Genomic DNA, 20,894 nt, shown 5'->3' with positions numbered 1-20,894 from the left:
ATGATGAGCTCCAAAGAGCTACATAACTAATCAGAATATCCTATGAAATGGACCGCAGACCATGAAAGATTGTTTCATAATAAACTCATTCAAGGTTCCATAAAACTTTGTGTTGGGCGTGTGTTTTTGCTGCAAAACCCTTAACAAATACAACTATTCCTCTGGAAAGAACTAATAGGGTATATTATTGCAATAAAAGGACCCACCTGAAATTAAAATTAGTGGTGATGACATCTCTCCATGTCTTCAGAAACAGAAGGACGTCTGTCTGTCTGTTTGTCTGTCTACCTTCTTGCTTGCCTGCCTGTCAATCTATCTTACAACTGAAATGTATGTGGGATGTATATTTAATTTATTAGCAAAATTCAGTATTCTGGTACATCAGCATAAATTACAATATTGAGCAAAACTGGGAAAGGGCTGAGCTCCGTGCCACACACACACATTCACTGCAGAAAACAGTCCCGACTTCACATCCTGACATCTCAGAGCAGGGCGAGGAAAGGCCTCTTCTGTGAAACTCTGGGGAAGCTGTTGCCAGTCAGTATATAATCTGAGTCGATATATAGTGGCTTCCGGTTATCCTATTCAGTATGGTTTGAAATTAATGACATACTTTCCATGGTAAAACCAACCGAGACTCCTGCAGCACTTTCAAGACTAGCAAATTTATACATGCGTAAGCACTTGGTCACGAGTGAAATCCGTATTTCACCAGTCCAGGAATGCTTATATCCCATAATAATAAACCTGTTAGCATCCAAGGCGTTTCTTTGTTGTTTTGGCTGCAACAGACTAGCGCAACTACCCCTGTGAAGATACTTCCTGGGAACTCCACCTTGTGAGTTATCAGAAACTACCCTTTTAATCCTAAACGCGTTAATTCGGATGGTATGTCTCCCTGGTTTCAGTGGAATTTGCTTCTAAAGAAGGGAAATAGCCTAGATTTCTAATTACAGCACCAGACCCAGCAAAGCAAGGAACTGTAGTTTGGATCTACTAATAAAAATACTCTAGCACTGCCGCTATCAGCAATATATATTTATTGCTTATGGTGCATTTTGCAACCCTGCAAGGCCTCCAGGGAACATTAGCATTCAGTTTTGTCCCTTTACTCAGTATTAATTAATTAGTTACATTTCTAGGTCTATTTGCAGCCAACCTGGTGGCCCTCAGTGTGGCTTGGAAGCAAAGGAATGCATGTAACTTCACGGCACACACCCCATGAACGCCAAATCATTCTGTCCGAGTCAAATCCCGGTCCATAAGGAGCTCTGTCAAGTTCCCCCCCCCCCATACAATAAAGAGGAAGCACAAATGTTTTTTTTTTTTTCTAACAAAAATTAATTTGAAATTTGTTTCCTGTAGATGATCTAGTTTGTTATTCATTTGAGGGGAGGGGAGGGATAGTACTGAGGCATATGCCTTAACTTAATTCATCTTCATAACAGTTCTGTGAAGTAGGTCACAGTTATTTCACATTAACAGGGAGGAACTGAAAATGAGAGATAGTGATTTGTCTTAAGGTCACTCACTGGATAACCAGATACAGAGTCCATAATAGTTTTCCCACTTTTCCATGTATGTAGAAAAACTCTTTCTTTCTTTCTTTCTTTCTTTCTTTCTTTCTTTCTTTCTTTCTTTCTTTCTTTCTTTCTTTCCTTCCTTCCTTCCTTCCTTCCTTCCTTCCTTCCTTCCTTCCTTCCTTCCTTCCTTCCTTCCTTCCTTCCTTCTTTCCTTGCAGTGGAATTTAACCCATTTAGAACAGGCAGATGAATCAACTAAAGTTTTAGCGGCAGATAAGAATCTGTGATGCCCAGACTTAAGGACTGAACAAGGCACAAAAAGACACTGCTCCTTTCTTTCCTCTTCAACATATGATTTTAAATTAGAAGCTTCAAAGATTCCATCTACCAAGAAGACACAAAAGCAACAGGGGCTCTCAGTTTAAAGCAAGGCTTGCCTCTGCCTCTCTCTAACCCAGACTAATCTCTTTACTGGAGTTTTCAAATTTCTGTGCATTTAAATGCTGTAGGTTTCCAGTGGGATTTAAAGTACAGTCAAAAGGCATCACTTTCTCAAGGTGGCGCCTGGCATTATTATTGATTTCTTTTTGCTTCATCTAGGTTGTGTAGCCCTATACCACCTTAAAGGCCCTGGTGGGGGGTGAGGGAGAACTCTGGCTCTCTGTGCTTTTAATTCTCTCAACAAACTTACCAAACAGAGCTTACTGCTCTCATAATTTCTGTTTTACAGAGGAGGTACAATGGTGGCTTTGCTCAAGATCACCATCTGAGCCCATGGATGAGGAAACATTTGAACTCAGGCCTTCGCCACCCTGTAGGCCCACCTCTCTGACTTCATTCACAGCCAGACAAAACCTTATACCAGCAGCAAGATACACCGAGCATTTTCCTGGCCTTGGATGAACAACAAGAGTTTGAAAACTGGAACAAAACAATAAACTGGAATAAAACTAAGGCCTTGGTGTGTGGTGTGTATGCGGAGATCCTGTTTCATTTTCCCTTCCCTTTTATACATTTAGACTTCATTCTCCTCCAAAAGAGGGAAAGGGAGAGATATAATGAATCTATATTTAAATCGTTATATGTGCATTTTAAACGTCCAACCCCCCTTAATAAAAAAGAGGCAGTGGAGTTCCTCGTGGATAAATAAGGCTTTTTTTTTGTCCTCCTGGCTCACTACGATTTCACTTTGCCAAGACAAAAATTAGAGGTGGAAACTTCTGCGCCTTGACCGTGGCGATGAGTGTTGCAGAAGGAGATGCCTTTAGAAAGGGGGATATAATTCTAACAGACTTCGGGGGAGGGTATTTGGGGCTGGAGGCGCACTTTCAAGGCCAAAAAGAGATGGTTGGGGAGGCAGACTGACGCGGATGGGTGCGTGTGGTTGTATAAACGTACATCTTTACCCTGGTTTACTTTAGAAAGTCAGGTTTATGTATTGCAGCAGAACACAGGCTCTCAGCCGAGCACCACGTAACATTCTCAGCTTCCAGGTAGGCATATTATTAAGAGGAGGTGGTCGTGCATCTCTCTCGACCACCCTTTATGTTCTGATTGCATTCATGGGGAGAATGCGGGGTTCCGTCGCCTGTCTCTCGCGCACACGTGCACGTACCATCTAGCACAATATATTCCGTCTAATCGGACATCAGGGTCTCACTTTTGGAGCACGGCATTATTCGGTTCACCTTTCTCAAACCGCTTAACGTATGAAGATTTGGGAAATGTCATTTCGGAAGGGCAGAGTTGCCCAGCATCTAGTGCGAAGGCCTGGTGAGTCTGGCCAAGCGCAGTATCTCCGAACATGATTTCTGCAGATATCTGAGGAAAGGGGGACACTTTAGCCTTGCACATGCGTTTTCTACCCAGTCCTTTAGCTTGCAGCTTCTCTCTCTCTCGCAATGCAGTCTGCAGTCTCTGCGAGATGTGTGTATTTTTTAAAAAAATAATAATGCTTCGAATAAAATATGTCAGCCACCCCAAACCTTGGATTCAGAAGCACGTTCTTGCAAGGATGGGAAGGGATACCGGCGCATCATGATACTGACGAAGCATTCTGGGGATAGTTTGGACACTTCGCCAAAGAATTTCGAGGAAATCAGAAAGTTTCAGACAGGCAGGTTACAGTTCCCATTTATCTCAGATGGATCTTAATTGAATTAATGGTTTTCTAGTGATATACCCACGGTCTTCCTTCCTTCCTTCCTTCCTTCCTTCCTTCCTTCCTTCCTTCCTTCCTTCCTTTCCTATTCCTAGTTCTAAACACTATAGCACTGCAGACTATTCCTCCTAGATCAGCCAATGTTTCTCTTTCCATTCAATTGTGTCCACTCCGTGTGGAGCAGGGAAAGAGACGCTGGTATGTGGGGACGGGGGGCGGTAATCTTGTCTGATGGAGGAAAATAAATAAATAAATAAATAAATAAATAAATAAATAAATAAATGTCACCCCCCCTTCCTGTACAGAAGTCCGTCACGTGTGCAGGTCTCTCTCTCTCTCTCTCTCTCTCTCTCTCTCTCTCTCTCTCTCTCTCTCTCCCCTCACCCTTCCTTCTCTCTCCCTGTCTTGCCATAAAAGCATTTTCGCAATTTTTGTCTGGCCCCCTCCTCCCCAGCACGTCTCCAGTGGATGCGCCTCAGCCAATGAGCGCACCACTCCGGGAAAGACGCCTCCTTTGCGTCGGGGGAGGGAGGGAAGAGGGGGTGGGGGTGCGGGGAGAGAAGCTGACGCCGGGCGCCTAGGCGACCCTCCTTTGGCAGTCGCCAGCCTTTTAAAACGATCCTCGCCACCTCGCCCGCCCCCCAGTCGTCCAAGCCGCGCGCCATCTGGTTACCCGGACCGAGAGCTGAGCGAAGCAAGCCGCGGGCGCCCATGCGCCTTCCCGCCGCGCTCTCCGCTGGATGGACCCCGACGCCGCCTTCGGAGAAGCCCGGAGGAGCCTGGATGAGGTGCCCGCCAAGAGCATGGACAGCTTGCTGAGCTCGCCGACGGCCTTCCCGGGCGGCGGCCACTGCAGGAACGTGACCCTGGGCGGCCTCAGCCCGACGATGCACGGCTCCGCTTACCCTGCTCCGACCCTGGACGGCCCTCCTTCCTCCGGCCCCGGAGACGCGTCGACAAAGCAATGCATTCCGTGCCCGGCCATCCCGCAGGCATCCTCGACGACCAGCGCCTCGCCCTTCTCCTGCGGATATTTCGGCGGTGCTTACTGCTCCTACCGAGTGGCCCGCGGTTCCCTCAAGCCGTGCCCCGCGCCGCCTCAGCCCGGCTACCCGACGGCGGCGGAGAAGTACCTGGACGCCTGCAGCTCGGCGCCCGCCGCCGCGGCTCCCGAGGAGTACCAGACGCGCCCAGCCGAGTTCGCCTTCTACCCGGGTTACGCGGCGGGGCCTTACCAGCCGATGGCCAGCTACCTGGACGTTTCGGTAGTGCAGACCATCGGAGGGCCTCCTGGCGACGCCAGGCACGAAGCGCTCCTGCCCGTGGACCCTTACCACGAACCCTGGGCCTTGGCCGGGGGATGGAACAACCAAATGTGTTGTCCAAAAGATCAAAGCCCAGCAGGACACTTTTGGAAAACTGCTTTCGCAGGTAACCAATACCTTTTTGTTAAAAAAAAGAACGAACGAAAGAAAGAAAGAAACGGCCGCCTCTTTCGCTTCTCCCTCCGCCCCACCCCTGTCACCGCCGCTGCCCTACAAGGCCGCCAGATCCTCGGGGTGGATTTCGTGGTTGTCCAGGGAGCTGGGTGGACTCAGGGAGCGCTTGATCCCCAAACGGAAAAGAGCTGGGGCCTCCATCCTGTCTGCTTTTCAACCTAGACGTGTGTTTGTGTGTGTGTTTGTAGTGACTGAGGGTAGTCCTGGTTGGAAACTTTGCAGATGTTCCAGACCATCTTTATTCTCAAATATTCACCATCTATTCTGGCGCCGATCCCTATATTAGCTTAGTTCTTGGGATATCTGCGTTTCATGTGTGTACGTGTTTAGATATCACACCACCCACGCTATAATAAGATACGATACAATCTAATACAACCAGCCTAATTTCCCCCAGTTGTGTGATAAATTAATGTGGCCTCATCAGCTTCTAAGAGATATATATGAGAGAACTGTGTGCGTGAGTGTGTGTAATTCCAATCTGTTCATATTGCAATGAAATCAGCAGCAGATTTTTACACCCTACGCGCTGCACGCGCAGATATAGGCATCAAACATGCACCAGCAGGGTGGCTAATTTCACTGCTGTATGAATTGCTCTCAGGGTCACCTGAAATATTATTACAAATTATATATGAGGTTAGACAACTATGTATGCCCTTTGTGTGTGCGTCTCTGTCCTCTTAGTTGTTGTTGCTGCTTTAGTTTACGTATGAAAAATGCTGCTCACAAAGGCTGTGAAATCTCACCTACTGGTTATTTTTCAACACCCAATATGACCTGGAGGGTTAGAGCTTTTTTCTAACATACCCTGGATCCTTCGGATAATAGCTAGAATTTAATATGAACCAGCTCTCCAACGGTGGAGCAGGCATGATGTAATCATAACGTTAAAAAACCACATGGGTAGTGTAATCATAAATGTCTCTGAGCATGTGTGGAGTGCGCTTCCCTCGTCGCTGAGTAGTCCCCAGTCAGCCCCAATCACAAACCAGAATTAAGGCGAGGGCCTCTGTGTTTGAGCACCCTCCGTCTCCAGCACCTGCCATGCTATCAATTTTGCTATCACATCTTGCCTCATTAAATCAGCTCAGTCTCTACAAAGGAGCTGCAATATATTGGCATTGCTACAGGTGCGTAATACTCTATCTTAGATTTCCTACCCATCCAGCTTTCTGCGTCTGCATTTTCAGGGCTGTTCCTTTGTTTTTATAAAAAATCCTGATCCATCGCATCCATTAGAAACAGAAATACTCCCCGCCCCCCGTAACATTGTGCACGGTCAGATTGGTTCCAAGTGACTTAGGGCAGATGCAGAAAATTATAGGCAGCGGTAAGGCACGAAATTATTGCTATTCCTGCCGTGCGCCCCACGGTCAGTGGGACACTGATTGTAGAATTGAGACATAGGAACCATTTATTTCCGCTGGAAGTCTAATGTCGCCAGTCTAGAGCAAATTGACTCTAAGGAAACAAACGAAGCTTCACTGTCTTTAAGGAAGGCAGGCTAACCTCAGTATTTCTGCTTTACTGATCTGGGGACCCTGCTAGATGGAATAGAGAAAAAGGAGACAAGTCCCTGAGACAGACTAGTCCTAAAGAAAGGATTATGGCAGGGACATGTTGCATCCACCACCACAACAACAACAACATAGGTAACTGTGGTGGGCCTAGGCAGAGGGGTTATTGCCTTAAATATATTATGCACAGACAGGGTTTTTTTTTTCCCTGCGGATGGGAGAGAAATCTGGATGCAAGTAGGATGGACTAGATTACTACTGGTACTTCCTTTCAGCTACTACATTCCCGTGAGTCTCTGTGTGGCCTTCCAGTGACCACTCACCTAACTGGTGCTTGATATGACTTTGCCACAAGGGGTCGTAGAATCTTCCCCTGCTTTAAGCACAGACCTGCGGCCATTGCAGTGTGTGAGCCATTCATTCTGGCTCAAGCCCTATTAAATTCTGCAGGAATTCTCAGGGGGTAAGTGTGCCTTCAGTTGCACATCTAATGAGTAGCTGGTGGACTATCAGATGTGAGATGTCTTAACAGAAGTGAACCTGTTGAGTGGCTTTCCTGAAAACAAATCTCCCAAGTCTATAACAACAACAACAAATTAAGTTGGGAGCTAAGTATGTAAGGTTTGAGGTTGTGCAGAACTTTTCATCAAGCAGAAGAATTATGCAAAACCCCAGACCTTGCGTACTCCAGCACCAACTAAGCTTCTTCCACAAAGTATGCCAATATATATTTACACTAGACCACACTTAAGGTTTTAATCCTGTTGCAGTGCAACAACAAATATTTGTTCAATTAAATAAATGTTTTCAGTCAATTACAGGAGAACCAATCCTTATCTATGACTAATGACCTGACTTCTGATCCACTTTTGCATTTACTTGAAAGAAATCTCATTTAATTTCTGTGGGACATCTTTCCACTTGAGCTTGTTTAGAATCACTGCTAAACTTTTCCTAGGGGCAAAGAAAAGATCATTCATCTGCTTCTCTGCTTATTAATAACAAACTTACACTGCACCACACTTACACCGCCAAGCGTTAACACAAAATACAAACTCAGTGCAGAAATGTTGCTTGTTTATCAGTTTTCCTAAATTATTTCTAAATCATCTTTCAGGGCACATTGCCCTCACAAGGCAGTGTACAACAATTCATCCACAAAATGTAGTGGTATATAAAGCCATCAAATTAAAAATCACATTACATCTTTGAAATTGGTGATATCAGTTAAAATGTATTGCAACTATTAATGAAATAGAAATTAAAATGTATTAAGATTTCTCTTAAAAACTGTCAGCAATGGGGCCACATATACTTCCTGATGTGTGTGTGTGGGGGGGGGAGGTAATTCCACAAATAGTGAATTACTGTTGGGGGGGAAATCCTGCCCCTAACACTCCTCAGTCTGAAACTTCTTAAAAGTGAACCACAGAGCATGGTAAATCTGTATATTTACCTCAAAATGAGTGTCCATAATACTGTCTGTGAATGTAGTTGTAGACTGACAATCTCCTCATTACTTTTATTAACAGACACATCTTCCAAGCCACAACATAATATTAGCTTTGCTGCAGCAGCAACAATTACTGTATGTACTTTTATATAATTCAGCCAAAAGGTGCAAAAATCTTAAAAGCAGGGAAGCAAATTTATTCTATAAAGCATTTATATGCCACCTTTCTTTTTTCCTTTTCCTTTTTTAAATATGCCACCTTTCTGATGCACAACCTCCCAAAGCTGTTTACAAGATTCTGAAATAATATGAGAGCAATAAAATTTAATATGAGACAAGAGAAGAAGATTCCTGTAGGAAAATAAATATGACAAGCGCATTCTATGATGACCTTATATTTATGAGCAAGTAACTTTTTAAACTCTGCATCAGTGTAACCATTGTGGTGCTGTAGGCCCCAATCCAGTGTATCCCAATGTTTTAGGTGTAGTAGCAATTTCACAGTGCTCCCAGCAAATATCAATGCAATTTTGTTTCAGAATTGCTCATGTGAAACCCTACATTATCCATTGTGGTGATTCAGTATTTCACATCTCATGTCTTTAAGGCTGCCAGCACGACAACAAAAATTAAAGGTGCAATAGCAGGAAGTTATGGAATATCTTCCTCCAGCAAATATGCCTGATATTGACATTTCTGCACCAGGTTAAGACCTACCTGCTTACCTGGGCTTTTTCGAGTTGCTAGCAGTAGCCTCTGTTGTTCTATTGAGTTGTGTTGGCTCCCTGAGATGTTTTCATGATTGATCTACAGCTGATTTTAAGCATGTTTTATCTTCTCTGCCTATTTCTTAGGTTGCTTGCATTGTAACTGATCTGTAACCCACATTGAGATCGTAAGATGAAGGGTGGTATACAATTATATTAAATAAGTGCGTGTGTACATACTTATTTAATATTTAGTGTATGTATGTATGTACACACACACACACACATTTAATGTGTGTGTGTACATACTTATTATACACATACACACACACACACTTATTTGATATAATTTTATACCATTTTCTTTTGCATGCAATCCCACCCAAATGAATAGGACCTGCTTGAGTCCTTCCATGCATCTGAATGGGGAATGTGCAGGAGAATTTTCCATTGGGTTTGCTCTAATGTTTTTGCTCAGTTATGCAATACTGATACTATTGCTATTAGTTTCAACTGACTGCACAGTGAACAGTGGGCAATGAAATAAATTCATAGCTATTCAAATTACGTAACAACAACAGCGTTTATACTGCAATAAGGTGTGCTGCCTTCGATCACCACAACATTGTATTGCTGTGGCAATATAGCCCCCAAGGAATATAAATATTTCAGTAATGTATAACGCTGTGTAAGGTTATCCACCACCAGCATCTAGCATTATTTATTGGTGTCTAGGCAGGAAATAATTACTCTAGACAGACAGGACACACAAGCAAAAGCCTCTGTCTCAAAGATTTAGTAAAGGATTTTTTCAATATATTAATGGGTACATTTGAAGTTAAGCACTTATAAATCTATGGCTTCCAGTGGTAGATTTAAGCATGTGCATACATCTCTTTCATTGAAGATACAATGGGAATTAAAAATATCTACCCTTGGCTGCATCATGTCCATGTTTTTAAAAACTCATTTAGTAAAATGTGCCAAACATCATAAGACTCAGCTGAGGATCTGGAGTGCAGATGATGGCTATAATTTATGTTAACTGATGTCCCACCCAAGATATTTAAATGCAGCGTAGCTCCTGGATGAAACCATTTCACATTAATTTTCAGATCTACAGTATGTGGCCATACACTGACCACCCAAAGAGTTTGACTGTTGTTTCATAAAGATACACCACAAAGATGCTTAAGTGCTGGGTCACAAGTGTTGGGTCACAAGCTTTTATTTTTTATTTTTTAAAGCAGCACGCAATAAAATTAATAAATAACTCAGCCAGATCTTTTGTTTCTCTTTCCCCATTTTTACTTATTTTTGGAAGTAAAAGTTCTAGCTCAGTCTTGAAATTTCAAGAAAGCATCTTGCTTCTTTGCATCATAACCCAACAATTCATCAAAACACATTCTGTAAGAACACAGCATTCCCCTTTGTTAAAAAGCTTTATTACATTTTTTAAAAAATTCCACACATTATGAAATTGTACGCTCCTGTCTACTAAAATTATTTCAGCACTCACTTTATTTAGGTAACACTGCAGGTCCCAAAACACTGTCAACATCTGGCTTTTTCCATCAGATACCAGTAACGTGCAACAGCAAGTAACTATAAGAGGAGTATTTCCTTGTACTATTCAGTTCTGCAGGTTATATTCATACAAAGCACCAAAACACAGTATTATTTTCTGTGAGCACTGTTCATTACTATAGTCTTCACCTCCAGCCATGTCCAAACTCCAATGACACACACAGGAAGGCTAGCAGTCTGTTTGGTGTTAATGATTACATAGAAATGAAACACTGACAATAATTTATTAATATACAGGTGTGTGTGTCTAACTAAATCTTGTGAATGTGAAGATGGTTGCTAAAACATATGTGGGTAATCAAAACCTAGTCCTGAATAATTTCCTAACACAACGCCCTTTCCTAAAAATATATATATTTGGAAATCAGTTCCATTGAAATCAATAGGGTTTTGCATCAAATTATTTACAACCAGTGTAAAAGTTGCTCAGCTGATTTGAACCCCCAACAAAGACATTTTAATCCAGACTAATTTGCAATTTTAAGCCCTGCACTATTACTCTTTATAATAAATTAAATACCTACAGGAAAATATGTGGCACACTTTGCTTCTAACTCCCGTTGGTTAAAATGGGTTGGAAGCAAGTGAAAGGAATTGTTGCCAGGCAGATCAGTTATGTAGAAAAATATCGATTTCTAAATTTCCCCACGTCTGTATTTGACAACACACATTTGGCCGAACTGGGGGTTTGTTTGTTTTTTACGCACAACCTCCACATTTATCGCGCCGTGATTTCAGTGGGATTTTACGCGCAAATTGCTCTAAAATGGGGTTGTAGTCTCGCAAAGCAGAGAAACGGCCTCACCGGCATCAGAGGCCGTTAAAAAAGAAAAAGGCATTATGGCGGCAGATCTGTGTTTCGGGGACAAATTCAATGCATGTGAGAATAAATAGGGCAGGGGGGGGAATGAGGTGGTGAAAGATAACAAAGAGAGAATGAAATAAAACAGATAATATTCTGCAGAGTCCTAACTCGTGAGTTTAGGGGCCAAGAGAAAGTCCAGCGGTTTTTAGAAGAGTCCATTTCGCTCGGCTGTGGCCTTGGGGGATTTCCTAGACAAAGGACTGGGCGGTGGTGGTTATGAGTTTCATTCCCCAGGGCCGGCCTTCCTTCCTAACTCTCGTCTGAGTTTAATGCGCTCTCCTCTTTTCTTCCTTTCCTCCCTTCTGCCGGTCAGAAGCTGTAGGCCAGCACCCTCCGGAGGGGTGTACCTTCCGCCGGGGGCGCAAGAAGAGGATCCCTTACAGCAAAGGGCAGCTGAAAGAGCTGGAGAAGGAATACTCCAACAGCAAGTTCATCACCAAGGACAAGAGGAGAAAGATCTCCGCCGCCACCAACCTCACCGAGAGACAGATCACCATTTGGTTCCAGAACCGCAGGGTCAAAGAAAAGAAGGTCGTGGCCAAGGTCAAAGGCACCAGTGCGCCCGCGCCCGCGCCTGCCACCACCAGCAGCAGCGGCGCCGGCAGCGCCAGCAGCACCCCGTGAGACGCAGGGACAGACTCTCGGAGGAGGAATCCATGGAAAGGCGGCGGGAAAGAAGCTCCCCCCGCGAGGCAGGGAGGGGGGAATTAACGCAGGCTTCTCTGCTGCCTCCCCAAAGCCTTGCGGGAACAGGAGATGGTGGGGGAAGGAGGCCGCGGGCGGAGGAGGAGGAGGAGAAGGGAGGAGGAAACGAGAGCAGAATTACGCACGTGGACGCTTCAATGGCTTCTCAGCTCTCCAACCTCCCACCGTCTCCCTTCTCCACCTCGGTGGAAGCCCATGAAATTCGCTTAGCGCTGGCGTGGCTGGCGGCCTCTCCTAGCCTCTCTCCTTTAAAAAAAAAAAAGTTAATTATCGTCGTTATTGTTATTGCTGTTTCCTCCAATAAGTTAAAACCCGATTTGCAAAGCAGACGGTGTTTTTTTTATTTTATTTTTAAACGATGCGTTGTTGTTATTGTTTTTATTATTTTATTATGGGGGGGAGCTGGGAAGGGGAGAAGGAAGCCGTGTGCAATTTGCAATTCATTTTTATGTGTTGTTGTTTTTTCGGGGGGGGGCGTTGCCGCCTTAGCGCCATTGCTATGCGAATTATATTCTATTTTTCTTTGTACCAAGTTCCGTAATTCAGAGCTGCTTTAGGGGGTGGGGGGAAAGACGAAAATAAAACCAAGAAAACGACAACTGCCTATCAATCGAACCGAATGTTAAATAAATTCTCCATAAGCACCACGATGGCTCGGCTTGCTTTCGGTTCCGTTTGTCTTTTCGTCGAATGGGAACATTTTGCAGAAGCGAAGGAACAGATGTTCTTTCATCTGTGTGAAATATTGATAGGAATTTTTACCACGAAGAAAATCTATTACACATACATACATACAACATAATCTATGTTTTAGGGACTTGTAAATTTGAGAGGTTATAATCTATATTAAAATTTCAGCATTGCATATGACGAAATTAATATTTTAGAATGGCTTGTATGTATACGTATATGTATGTATGTGTATATAGGCTAACCACCGATTGACGATTTTGTTTGGGGGGGGAGTTGATTAATCATATGACAATGATCCCTCTATCGATTGCATTTAAATGAATTTGAGTACTACCAAAAGTTAATAAGTGCCTTGGAAGACACTGAACGATACGCTAGAGAATTTACAATACAGCAAACCGATAGTTGCAAGGGGAAGTCAACTTTAAATTTTTTATTTTTCATTCCCTATTTACCACTCCAGAAAAAGGACTTCCCTTCAAGCCCAGCCCCACGGATTAAAAACCTGCTCCATCCGCTAAAGCGTGGAGGCCTATTTTGCTTGTCTGTATAAAATACAATGGGACATAAAAGACTGAAACCATATATTCACACTCAGAACAGGGGCAAATCGTTTTGAATCCAGCGAATCTTGTTGGAAAGTAAATATGGATGGGTAAATTATAACGTTGTAAATTGTTTCGGATGTTGCCTACTATTATTGACGTCCTGCTCCTTAGCTACATAAAATTGGGAGCTAGTTCTCTAGATGAATTGGTTTAGAATCTGGGTATTTAAAGGGGAGTTTGTGCGTGGGAGGGGACGGTGAGAGGAGGACCCGGAAGCAGACGCTTCTCCTAGTGCCAGTGCATAGCACGAGGGTAGCCAACAGGGCGCCCTCTCCATGATGTTGGACTCGGACTCCCATCAGCCTCAGGCAGTACAGCCTATAGCCAGGGACCATGGGAGTTGTAGTCCAGCAGCATTTGAAGGCCACTACCTTGGCCACCCCTGGTTTAGTCAATACTAATAGTGCGGTGACTGTAGGTCCTTAAAGAAATTATTTATCCGGGGCGTTGTGATGAGACTTTAGTTCAGAATCTCTGATTCTCTAGAGGAGAAGGGGGGGGGGGAGGTTTTCGAAATCAAAGAAAATACAGCCAGGCTTACACTTTGTTTACACTCCTGTACTAACCGTGCAATCCTATGAGAGTCTACGCAGAAGTAAACCACTTTGAGATCAGTGGGACTTACTTCCAAGTAACTGTGTGTTTAGGACTGCAACTTTTGCTATTATTTTGAAGCAACTTCCATTGAAATCAATGTGCCTTACTTGGGGGGGGTATTCCTAATCAAAGGAAATTCTTTTGCAGAACATGGGTTGTTTCAGCATGATTTTGGTACTGTTCAAGCCCCCACAATCTGATTCTGGTGCTTAGAAGTAACCACCCACTGATTTCAATGCAGCTTGCTCATAGGAGTGTCTTATGTTCATCAGTTGTCTGTTTATTATTATTAGTGTTATTATTTGTACTTATATACGCATGTATATAATTTATTCTGAATGCCACAGAGATTGCATAAGCAGTGCTCATTATCTGACACCACAGGACCAAACATTAATAAACGTAATAATAAATAACAGAAATAAAAGAATTGAATGCGCAAAAAAAAAAGACAGTGGAAAAAAGGTATTTTTCAAGTAGCCAACTCACCTGTTTCTAAGGTGAGAAGATTCTGAGGGGTGTGGATTGTTTCAGTGTTTATTTCGCTCTGTTCCGTCACAAGTGTTGGTGACATTCCTGAATCCCCTCCCCCCCCAACTCGGTACCTCCCTTGAGTCCAACTGGGTCGTAAACCTCAAACAAAGCTTCATACTTTCATTTTAAGCCCCCCACCCCACCCCCAATATATGTGTATTCCTCGCCTCTTACATCTCACAACTTGCTCTGCCAGTGCTTGATCCTGTCAGATCCTTTGCGTTGTTCTATCTCAGAAGGACCTGGGATTTAAATACAGAACATCTAATGAGAAGTTCATTATCAGTGCGCACGAGTAAATGGAAGGCCAAGTTCAAGGATGAACTGCTCTTTCTCTCTTTGGTAAAACCGCAATGAGGCAAGCTCATGATTTTTATATATATAATAGGTAAAGGGTCGGGGTCCCTTTACCTATATATATATAAAAATAATGAGCTTGCCTCATTGCGGTTTTACCAAAGAGAGAAAGAGCAGTTCATCCTTGAACTTGGCCTTCCATTTACTCGTGCGCACTGATAAAAATATATATATATTTATAGTATATATATATATATATATATTTCAAAAAAATGCATGCCTTTTTAAAAAAAGATCTCCCCGCCCCCGCCCCCCGCAAGACAGTCTCAATCTGCCTGGCGTGTGATTTCGATTTAGGAGACAATATTCAGTTGCATCTACTGTCAGCATGTACTGTATTGTGGTTGCTGGAGCGAGGAGTGGGGCTCGTCCCCCCCCCCCACTTTTTGTAGGTTTCCTTGGAAAGAAATTGTGTTCTGCTGTCTGCAGTGAGGATGTGCTAGCAACCCCTCCCTTTCCCCCTCTCAGTCGTTGCAACTGAGGAGGGAGGAACGGCGCACCAGGAGGATGAGTCCAGTGGATAAGGATTGGGTCCAGCGCGGTGGGGGTTGGGTGCCTAAGGGCTGAGGAAGCCGCTCTGTCCGCCGGCATGCGCCACCTCCAACAGCACCGAGGGAGGAGCAGCTTCCCAAGCACAGTAAATCAGGCCTTAACTTTGACCCCAGAGGTCGGGTTACTCCTGGCTCATAGGCGGTGTTGACCTTGACTCCAGCCCCCCCCCCCTCCTCACGCTCCCCGGAAAAGGAGGCTCTTCAGATCAAAAGGAGTTTATTGCATTTATTTTCTCCCTCTTTTCGCGACGGGGGTGGGGAGGTGGGGAAATGACGCTTTGGCGTTTGCTTGCAAGATTAGGTCAGCAGCTCCACCTTCCGGTCACGCGTATCAGTGTAATGTTATATATACAGTATATATATAGCCTTTTCCTTGGTTTCATTCTTCTGCGCTCCCTTAAGCACGCGCTCCTGCGCAATTTTGTGGGCATGTGTCGTGTGGGGTAAGATCTGATCTTCTTTCCAAAATCAGGTAGCAGTTGGGACAAGAGGCGAGGCAAAAGAAGAATTTGGTGCAGTGTATGATAAAAGAAATAGGCTGGGCCAATTGGCTACACAAAACTTCACACAAATCCCAGAAAACCCCACCTAAACAAATGCGTTAAAAAGGGGATCGAATTGGCACCGGATTTGTCACGACCTAGACACGGGACCTCCTTGGAATGTCAGGAATATACAGAAGAGCGTGCCTGTGTGAACCTTGAATAACCACATCATCTGTGCCCCTCGCAAACTAGGATTGCCATGCTTAGGTAACGCTTTCCTCCGAGGTGTTTGCACGTCTCTTTAATCCTTACACTGTATAGCTCTCTCTTTAAGGCAGTCCTGTACTCTCCCCATTCTACAGATTAGAAGGCTGAGGCTTCTAGGCAAATGACGGGACCAAGGCCACACACACTGAATCCATAGCTGTGTGAAATTTTGAATCTGGGACGTTACAAACTGTAACTCATGCGCTCCAAACCATATTTCCAATTCATCTCACCTTCCAGTACTGCTGTTTTTTCTGGGATTATCTACTGCTACTATTTATTTACAGTCATGTTACTGCAAAATCAATATCTCCTACTTGGGGATCAGGTTACATGTAGGATTCTTGAACTGCCCCCTTTATTTTGTGCCCAAGATATAATTTTGACTATTGATATTCCAGCCCTCACCGCTCCCCATGTGGGATTTGGTGCTAATCAAATGTAAAAATCCCAATTTTGGCAAGTTGGGTAGCCCAGTTTTTATTCATTAAAAAGCTCCTATTGGAATGCTTTACTCTGTGAAACCGAAACCCACCTGCCTGCAAATCCGGGTCAACAGTCTTTAGGAAAACATCTTCAAATGCGGGTGTTGTATGGACAATCTTTAGCCAGTCCAAAATCTTGGAAAACGATAGTCTATGGGAGTGAAAAACCTCCTTCTATGAGGAAATTAAACAAGTTGCAGAAACCATAAAATTTTGAAATCTACTCCCTTGGGGGCGGGGGGAATTAAACCCCAGGGGTTGTAGCTTCTACTAGTAAGTAGAAGTACACAGGCATGGTGTGTCAAGTTTTCTCACTCTAGCTCAGGCGAAAATGGAATGAACCATAGATGTGTCATATTATTATTTGGTTACATTAGATTAAGAAGAACCTATATTAAATGATAGGGGGGGAAATATTCTGTGTATCGTACATATTATTGACCCAAAATGAATGATCTTCAAATAAATAACCCTCAAATACTTCCTCCTTCTGATACAGACCACAGTCTAAAATTCTGTACCAATTTTGCTCTGGCTCTCCCTCCCTACTCATTTAATGGAACTGTTGACAAGGTTCCCTTTTAATTCTGTTTCTCTACGAAGGTTTGTCTCGGGGAAAGTCTGAATTGAGACGTTGCCTTTCGTTTGGAGCCTGGAACGTAAGACGTAGGGGAGACCAAACGTGCTGTTTAGAAGATCAGTCATTGCTTTCCTGTTCTGTATGCGAATCAAATGGTGAGGAGTAGAGGCACATGGCAAAAAAGAAAAGTAAAAAGTGGAGGGGGTGTCATGGGGTCTGTGTGCGTGTGTCTGTGTCCCTGTGCCTACATTTTCTTGGGTTTGTTTTACGGCCTGCCTTCATAGCCTTAAAACAGGCCTTTAAAAGTAAGAATATGGGGCTCAAAGCAGCACTTGAAAATCTCTCGGACTCTCACTGGCGTGTTTATAGCCACAACACTGAAATCGATGGAACTTAAAAGGGTTTAAATTTGCCTGCAATGTTTGCTGTGTTCCGAAATACAAAGAAATGCTCCTTCCCTCACACAAGCACGGGGGGCTTCCCAGGCAAACCCTGCGCAAAGTGGTGCCTTTTAAGTCCCATTCATTCCAATAGAAATGATGTCACGGTCTGCTTGACACCCATCGTCTTTCTTCCCTTCTCCCAATGCAACACGCGCAGCGCCCTCCTATCCATGCCTGCTCGGAAGTAGGTCCCACTGAGTTAAACGGGGCTTACTCCCAGATAGGTGACTACAGTATGGCAGTCCCCACCCCCACTAAAATACCACCGACCCAACATTCAAAAACCAATGCCTTTGTGGTTAAGTCTGCAACCCTAAGCACTTTTACAGTATTATGGAGTAAACCCCACTGGATTTCATGGGACTTGCTTTCGAATAAACATCCCTAGTTAGCCTCAGGCAATTAAAACCCTTTGCCTCGATGGCGCCCGTAGTCTATGCCTCAGTCCTAGAAAACCTGTTGTGCGTTTCAGAACAGCACACAGCAAAGGGCCTGGGGAAAGTCTGGGTGTCGCGCAGCCTGCAGAAAGTGGGCTGCATAGGGTCAAAACAACTAGAGAGCCAGGGACCTCCAGAAATAATGTGTTGGTGTTTGGGGTTGTTGTTCCTCTTAGCAAGATTTCTTTATTGCCCAGTGCATACAAAACAAGCTGCATGATTATCTACGAGGACTACTTCAAAAAAAAGCAGCTGACAGCGGCATGGATCACCTTCAGGCACAAACCCCTCAGAGGCTTCTGCGGATCAATAGCTTGTTTATTACACTCTCTCTGCCTAGAAACAAACAAAAGATTAATTCTTGCTCGCTCGCTCGCCTTCCTCCTTCCCAGAAGATGTCTTAGAATCATCGCTTGCTGTGCCATAACTTGGCAGTACATACAGGAGGCCACAATTAATAACACACTACTCTAGTGCAACGCTACTGACTTTTAATCGAACCACTGTGGTGCACCTGAGATGGATCAGGTTTTCTCCCTGTTCCAGACAGCAAAGGTTTTCACATTCCTTCTTCCCATAAAATTGCACACCCCTTGATTATATGCTTTTAGCTTCCCAACTTGTGGAATACATGGGTTTTGAAAATGCGTCTGTTCTTCCTTCCTTCCTCTTCCCCCCCCCTTTTTTTTTCTTCTTTTCTTTTCATTTCATCTGAGAAGCAGGAGGGAGAGGAGCTTCCCAATGCTACAGAAATTTGGAGATGGTGAGGGGGAAGTTTGGCTGAGAGTCATGAAGATCTTACCCAGTGGTGGATGAAGCACGCCTGAAATTCTTGTTAAAAATCCTAGAAGGAAACGAACACGTCACAATCAAGAATTTTCCAAGGTTTTTATTTTTTTTAAGTATGGTGGTGAGAATGCCTAGATCCTCTCCCTCCCTGTTACGGTGTCTAAAAGTTCTCTCCCTCCCCCACCAACTCTTCTCCAATTTAGCTATTTTTCGCTCTCTTTCTTTTTAACCCTCCTCCCTCAACTTCCACGTTTTTGACCCTGTGAATGAGGCTTTACGAAGACCTCCCAGGGTCTAGTAAACAAGAGGGAGGGGGAGGGGGAGAGAGATCGGGTTTTTGTTGTCAAGTTCAATGGCAAAAACCGCCTTCCAGCCGTTTCCGGAGGAGAGAGACATCTATCACTCAGTTCTGGGAAACAGACTGGGTGGAGGATGGGAGAGCGGGTTGTTAGGGGGGAGGGAGGAAAGAGACGGATGCCCACTGAGATTCGTGGAGTAGACATAGATCTCTACACGTGTGAGTGTGTGTGTACGAACACAACGGGAGGGAGGGGTTAGAAAATCTGGAAGTGAAGTACAATCCTGTGCATTTTCACTCGAAATTATCTCTCTGTGTTCAGTGAGACTTACAGTATTCTAAGATAAAGGTGCAATAAGACTGCAGCGTTAAAGTCAGTGAGATCCCATTTATCATGGATCAGGGGTCAACTTCTCTTCTCTTCTTGGGCCAGGAGAATTCTTCTCCAAACACATACACAAAATCCTCGACTTGCAAGGAGACTCCATTTATCCTAACGGAGCTCCTTCCCACCTTAGGAGGGTTTCGTTCTGATGACGAGAAAGCGTTAGGAATAGATTCTTCCTATCAAAACAATTAATTAAATTTTTAAAAAGTAGGGCTGGACTCCTCTCTACACGTCAAGGAAATAGGAACAGCAAACACAGGTTTAATTAATTAATTTTACTAGTATCACTACCCCAAATGATCTTGGACTTTTTTCCCTGCCCAAACACACACATTTCAATCCGTGCTCTATATTGGGGTTGGAGAGGCTTTCTATATACAGTACAGTGGTACCTCGGGTTAAGTACTTGATTCGTTCCAGAGGTCCGTTCTTAACCTGAAACTGTTCTTAACCTGAAGCACCACTTTAGCTAATGGGGCCTCCTGCTGCTGCCGCACCGCCGGAGCACGATTTCTGTTCTCATCCTGAAGCAAAGTTCTTAACTCGAGGTACTATTTCTGGATTAGCGGAGTCTGTAACCTGAAGTACCACTGTACTTCAAAAGGCATAGGACCTCACCCCAGGAGAGTTTCCCTATGGGGAAAACTATGGTGTGCATCTTCCTGAGACTTACCATATCGCAGGAAAAGGCCCCTTCTCGTGTTTGTATTTATATCTGTGTCTGGCACCCTCAATTCTATACGCAGAAAAAACAGGAGCGTGTCTAACTTTTTATTCATATACTTTGTGTAAGCGAGGAAGTAGTGATTTCTGCGGCTGCCTGTTTTCGAGGGGAAATGGAAAAGAAAGGGAACATATTTTGGGCCACTGGCTGTCTGCCTTCATTCCTTCCATTTTCTTTTATTACATTTATACAGTATGCCACTTTTTCTCCCAAGCATTCCAGGGTGGTGTACAGGGTTCTCCTGCTGCTCCTTTCATCCTCACAACACCCCTGTGAGGTAGGCTTGGCTGAGAAATGGTGACTGGCCCAAGGTCACCTGGTGAGCTTCACAGCTGAGTGGGGATTTGAACCCTGGTCTTCTAGCATAGCTGTCAAGTGTCCCTTATTTGAAGGGACAGTCCCTTATTCCAGCGCCATGTCCTGCTGCTGTCCCTTATTGGTGGATGTCCCTTAAATGTCCCTTAAATGATGTCCCTTAAATTTCAAAGGAAGCAACTCCTCTCCCTCCCTCCCTGCAGGCCAGGGAGAAGGGAGGCTCCAACTGTGTTGCTTGGCTGTGTTGCTCACCCAATAAGAAGTCTAAGAATGACTTGGGGGTTGGAGCTTACATGCCTTGTATGTGGCTAGTTAATGCA

The 20,894-nt window shown here is 44.1% G+C and overlaps 1 protein-coding gene across 1 annotated transcript; it reads left to right on the top strand.

Annotated features, from left to right (window-relative positions):
- Window positions 1-4,234: 4,234 nt before the first annotated feature.
- On the top strand, window positions 4,235-14,380 carry HOXB13 (homeobox B13). The gene is made up of 2 exons (XM_082195627.1): window positions 4,235-5,118; window positions 11,632-14,380. The coding sequence occupies exons 1-2, from the start codon at window positions 4,428-4,430 to the stop codon at window positions 11,940-11,942; spliced, it is 1,002 nt and encodes a 333-aa protein (XP_082051753.1). The 5' UTR covers window positions 4,235-4,427; the 3' UTR covers window positions 11,943-14,380.
- The last annotated feature ends 6,514 nt before the right edge of the window (window positions 14,381-20,894 follow it).

Source organism: Podarcis vaucheri (genome assembly GCF_965113315.1).
Source record: "Podarcis vaucheri genome assembly, chromosome: 13".
NCBI lineage: Eukaryota > Metazoa > Chordata > Lepidosauria > Squamata > Lacertidae > Podarcis > Podarcis vaucheri.
Note: the sequence above shows the minus strand (reverse complement) of the source record. Positions and strands in the feature narration are given on the sequence as shown.

What these genes read in the sequence shown, in the direction of transcription:
- HOXB13 (XM_082195627.1), top strand. Translation starts at nt 4,428, where the DNA reads ATGGACCCCGACGCCGCCTTCGGAGAAGCCCGGAGGAGCCTGGATGAG. An exon ending in TTGGAAAACTGCTTTCGCAG is followed by an intron (nt 5,119 to 11,631) that starts GTAACCAATACC and finishes TCTGCCGGTCAG; the next exon opens with AAGCTGTAGGCCAGCACCCT.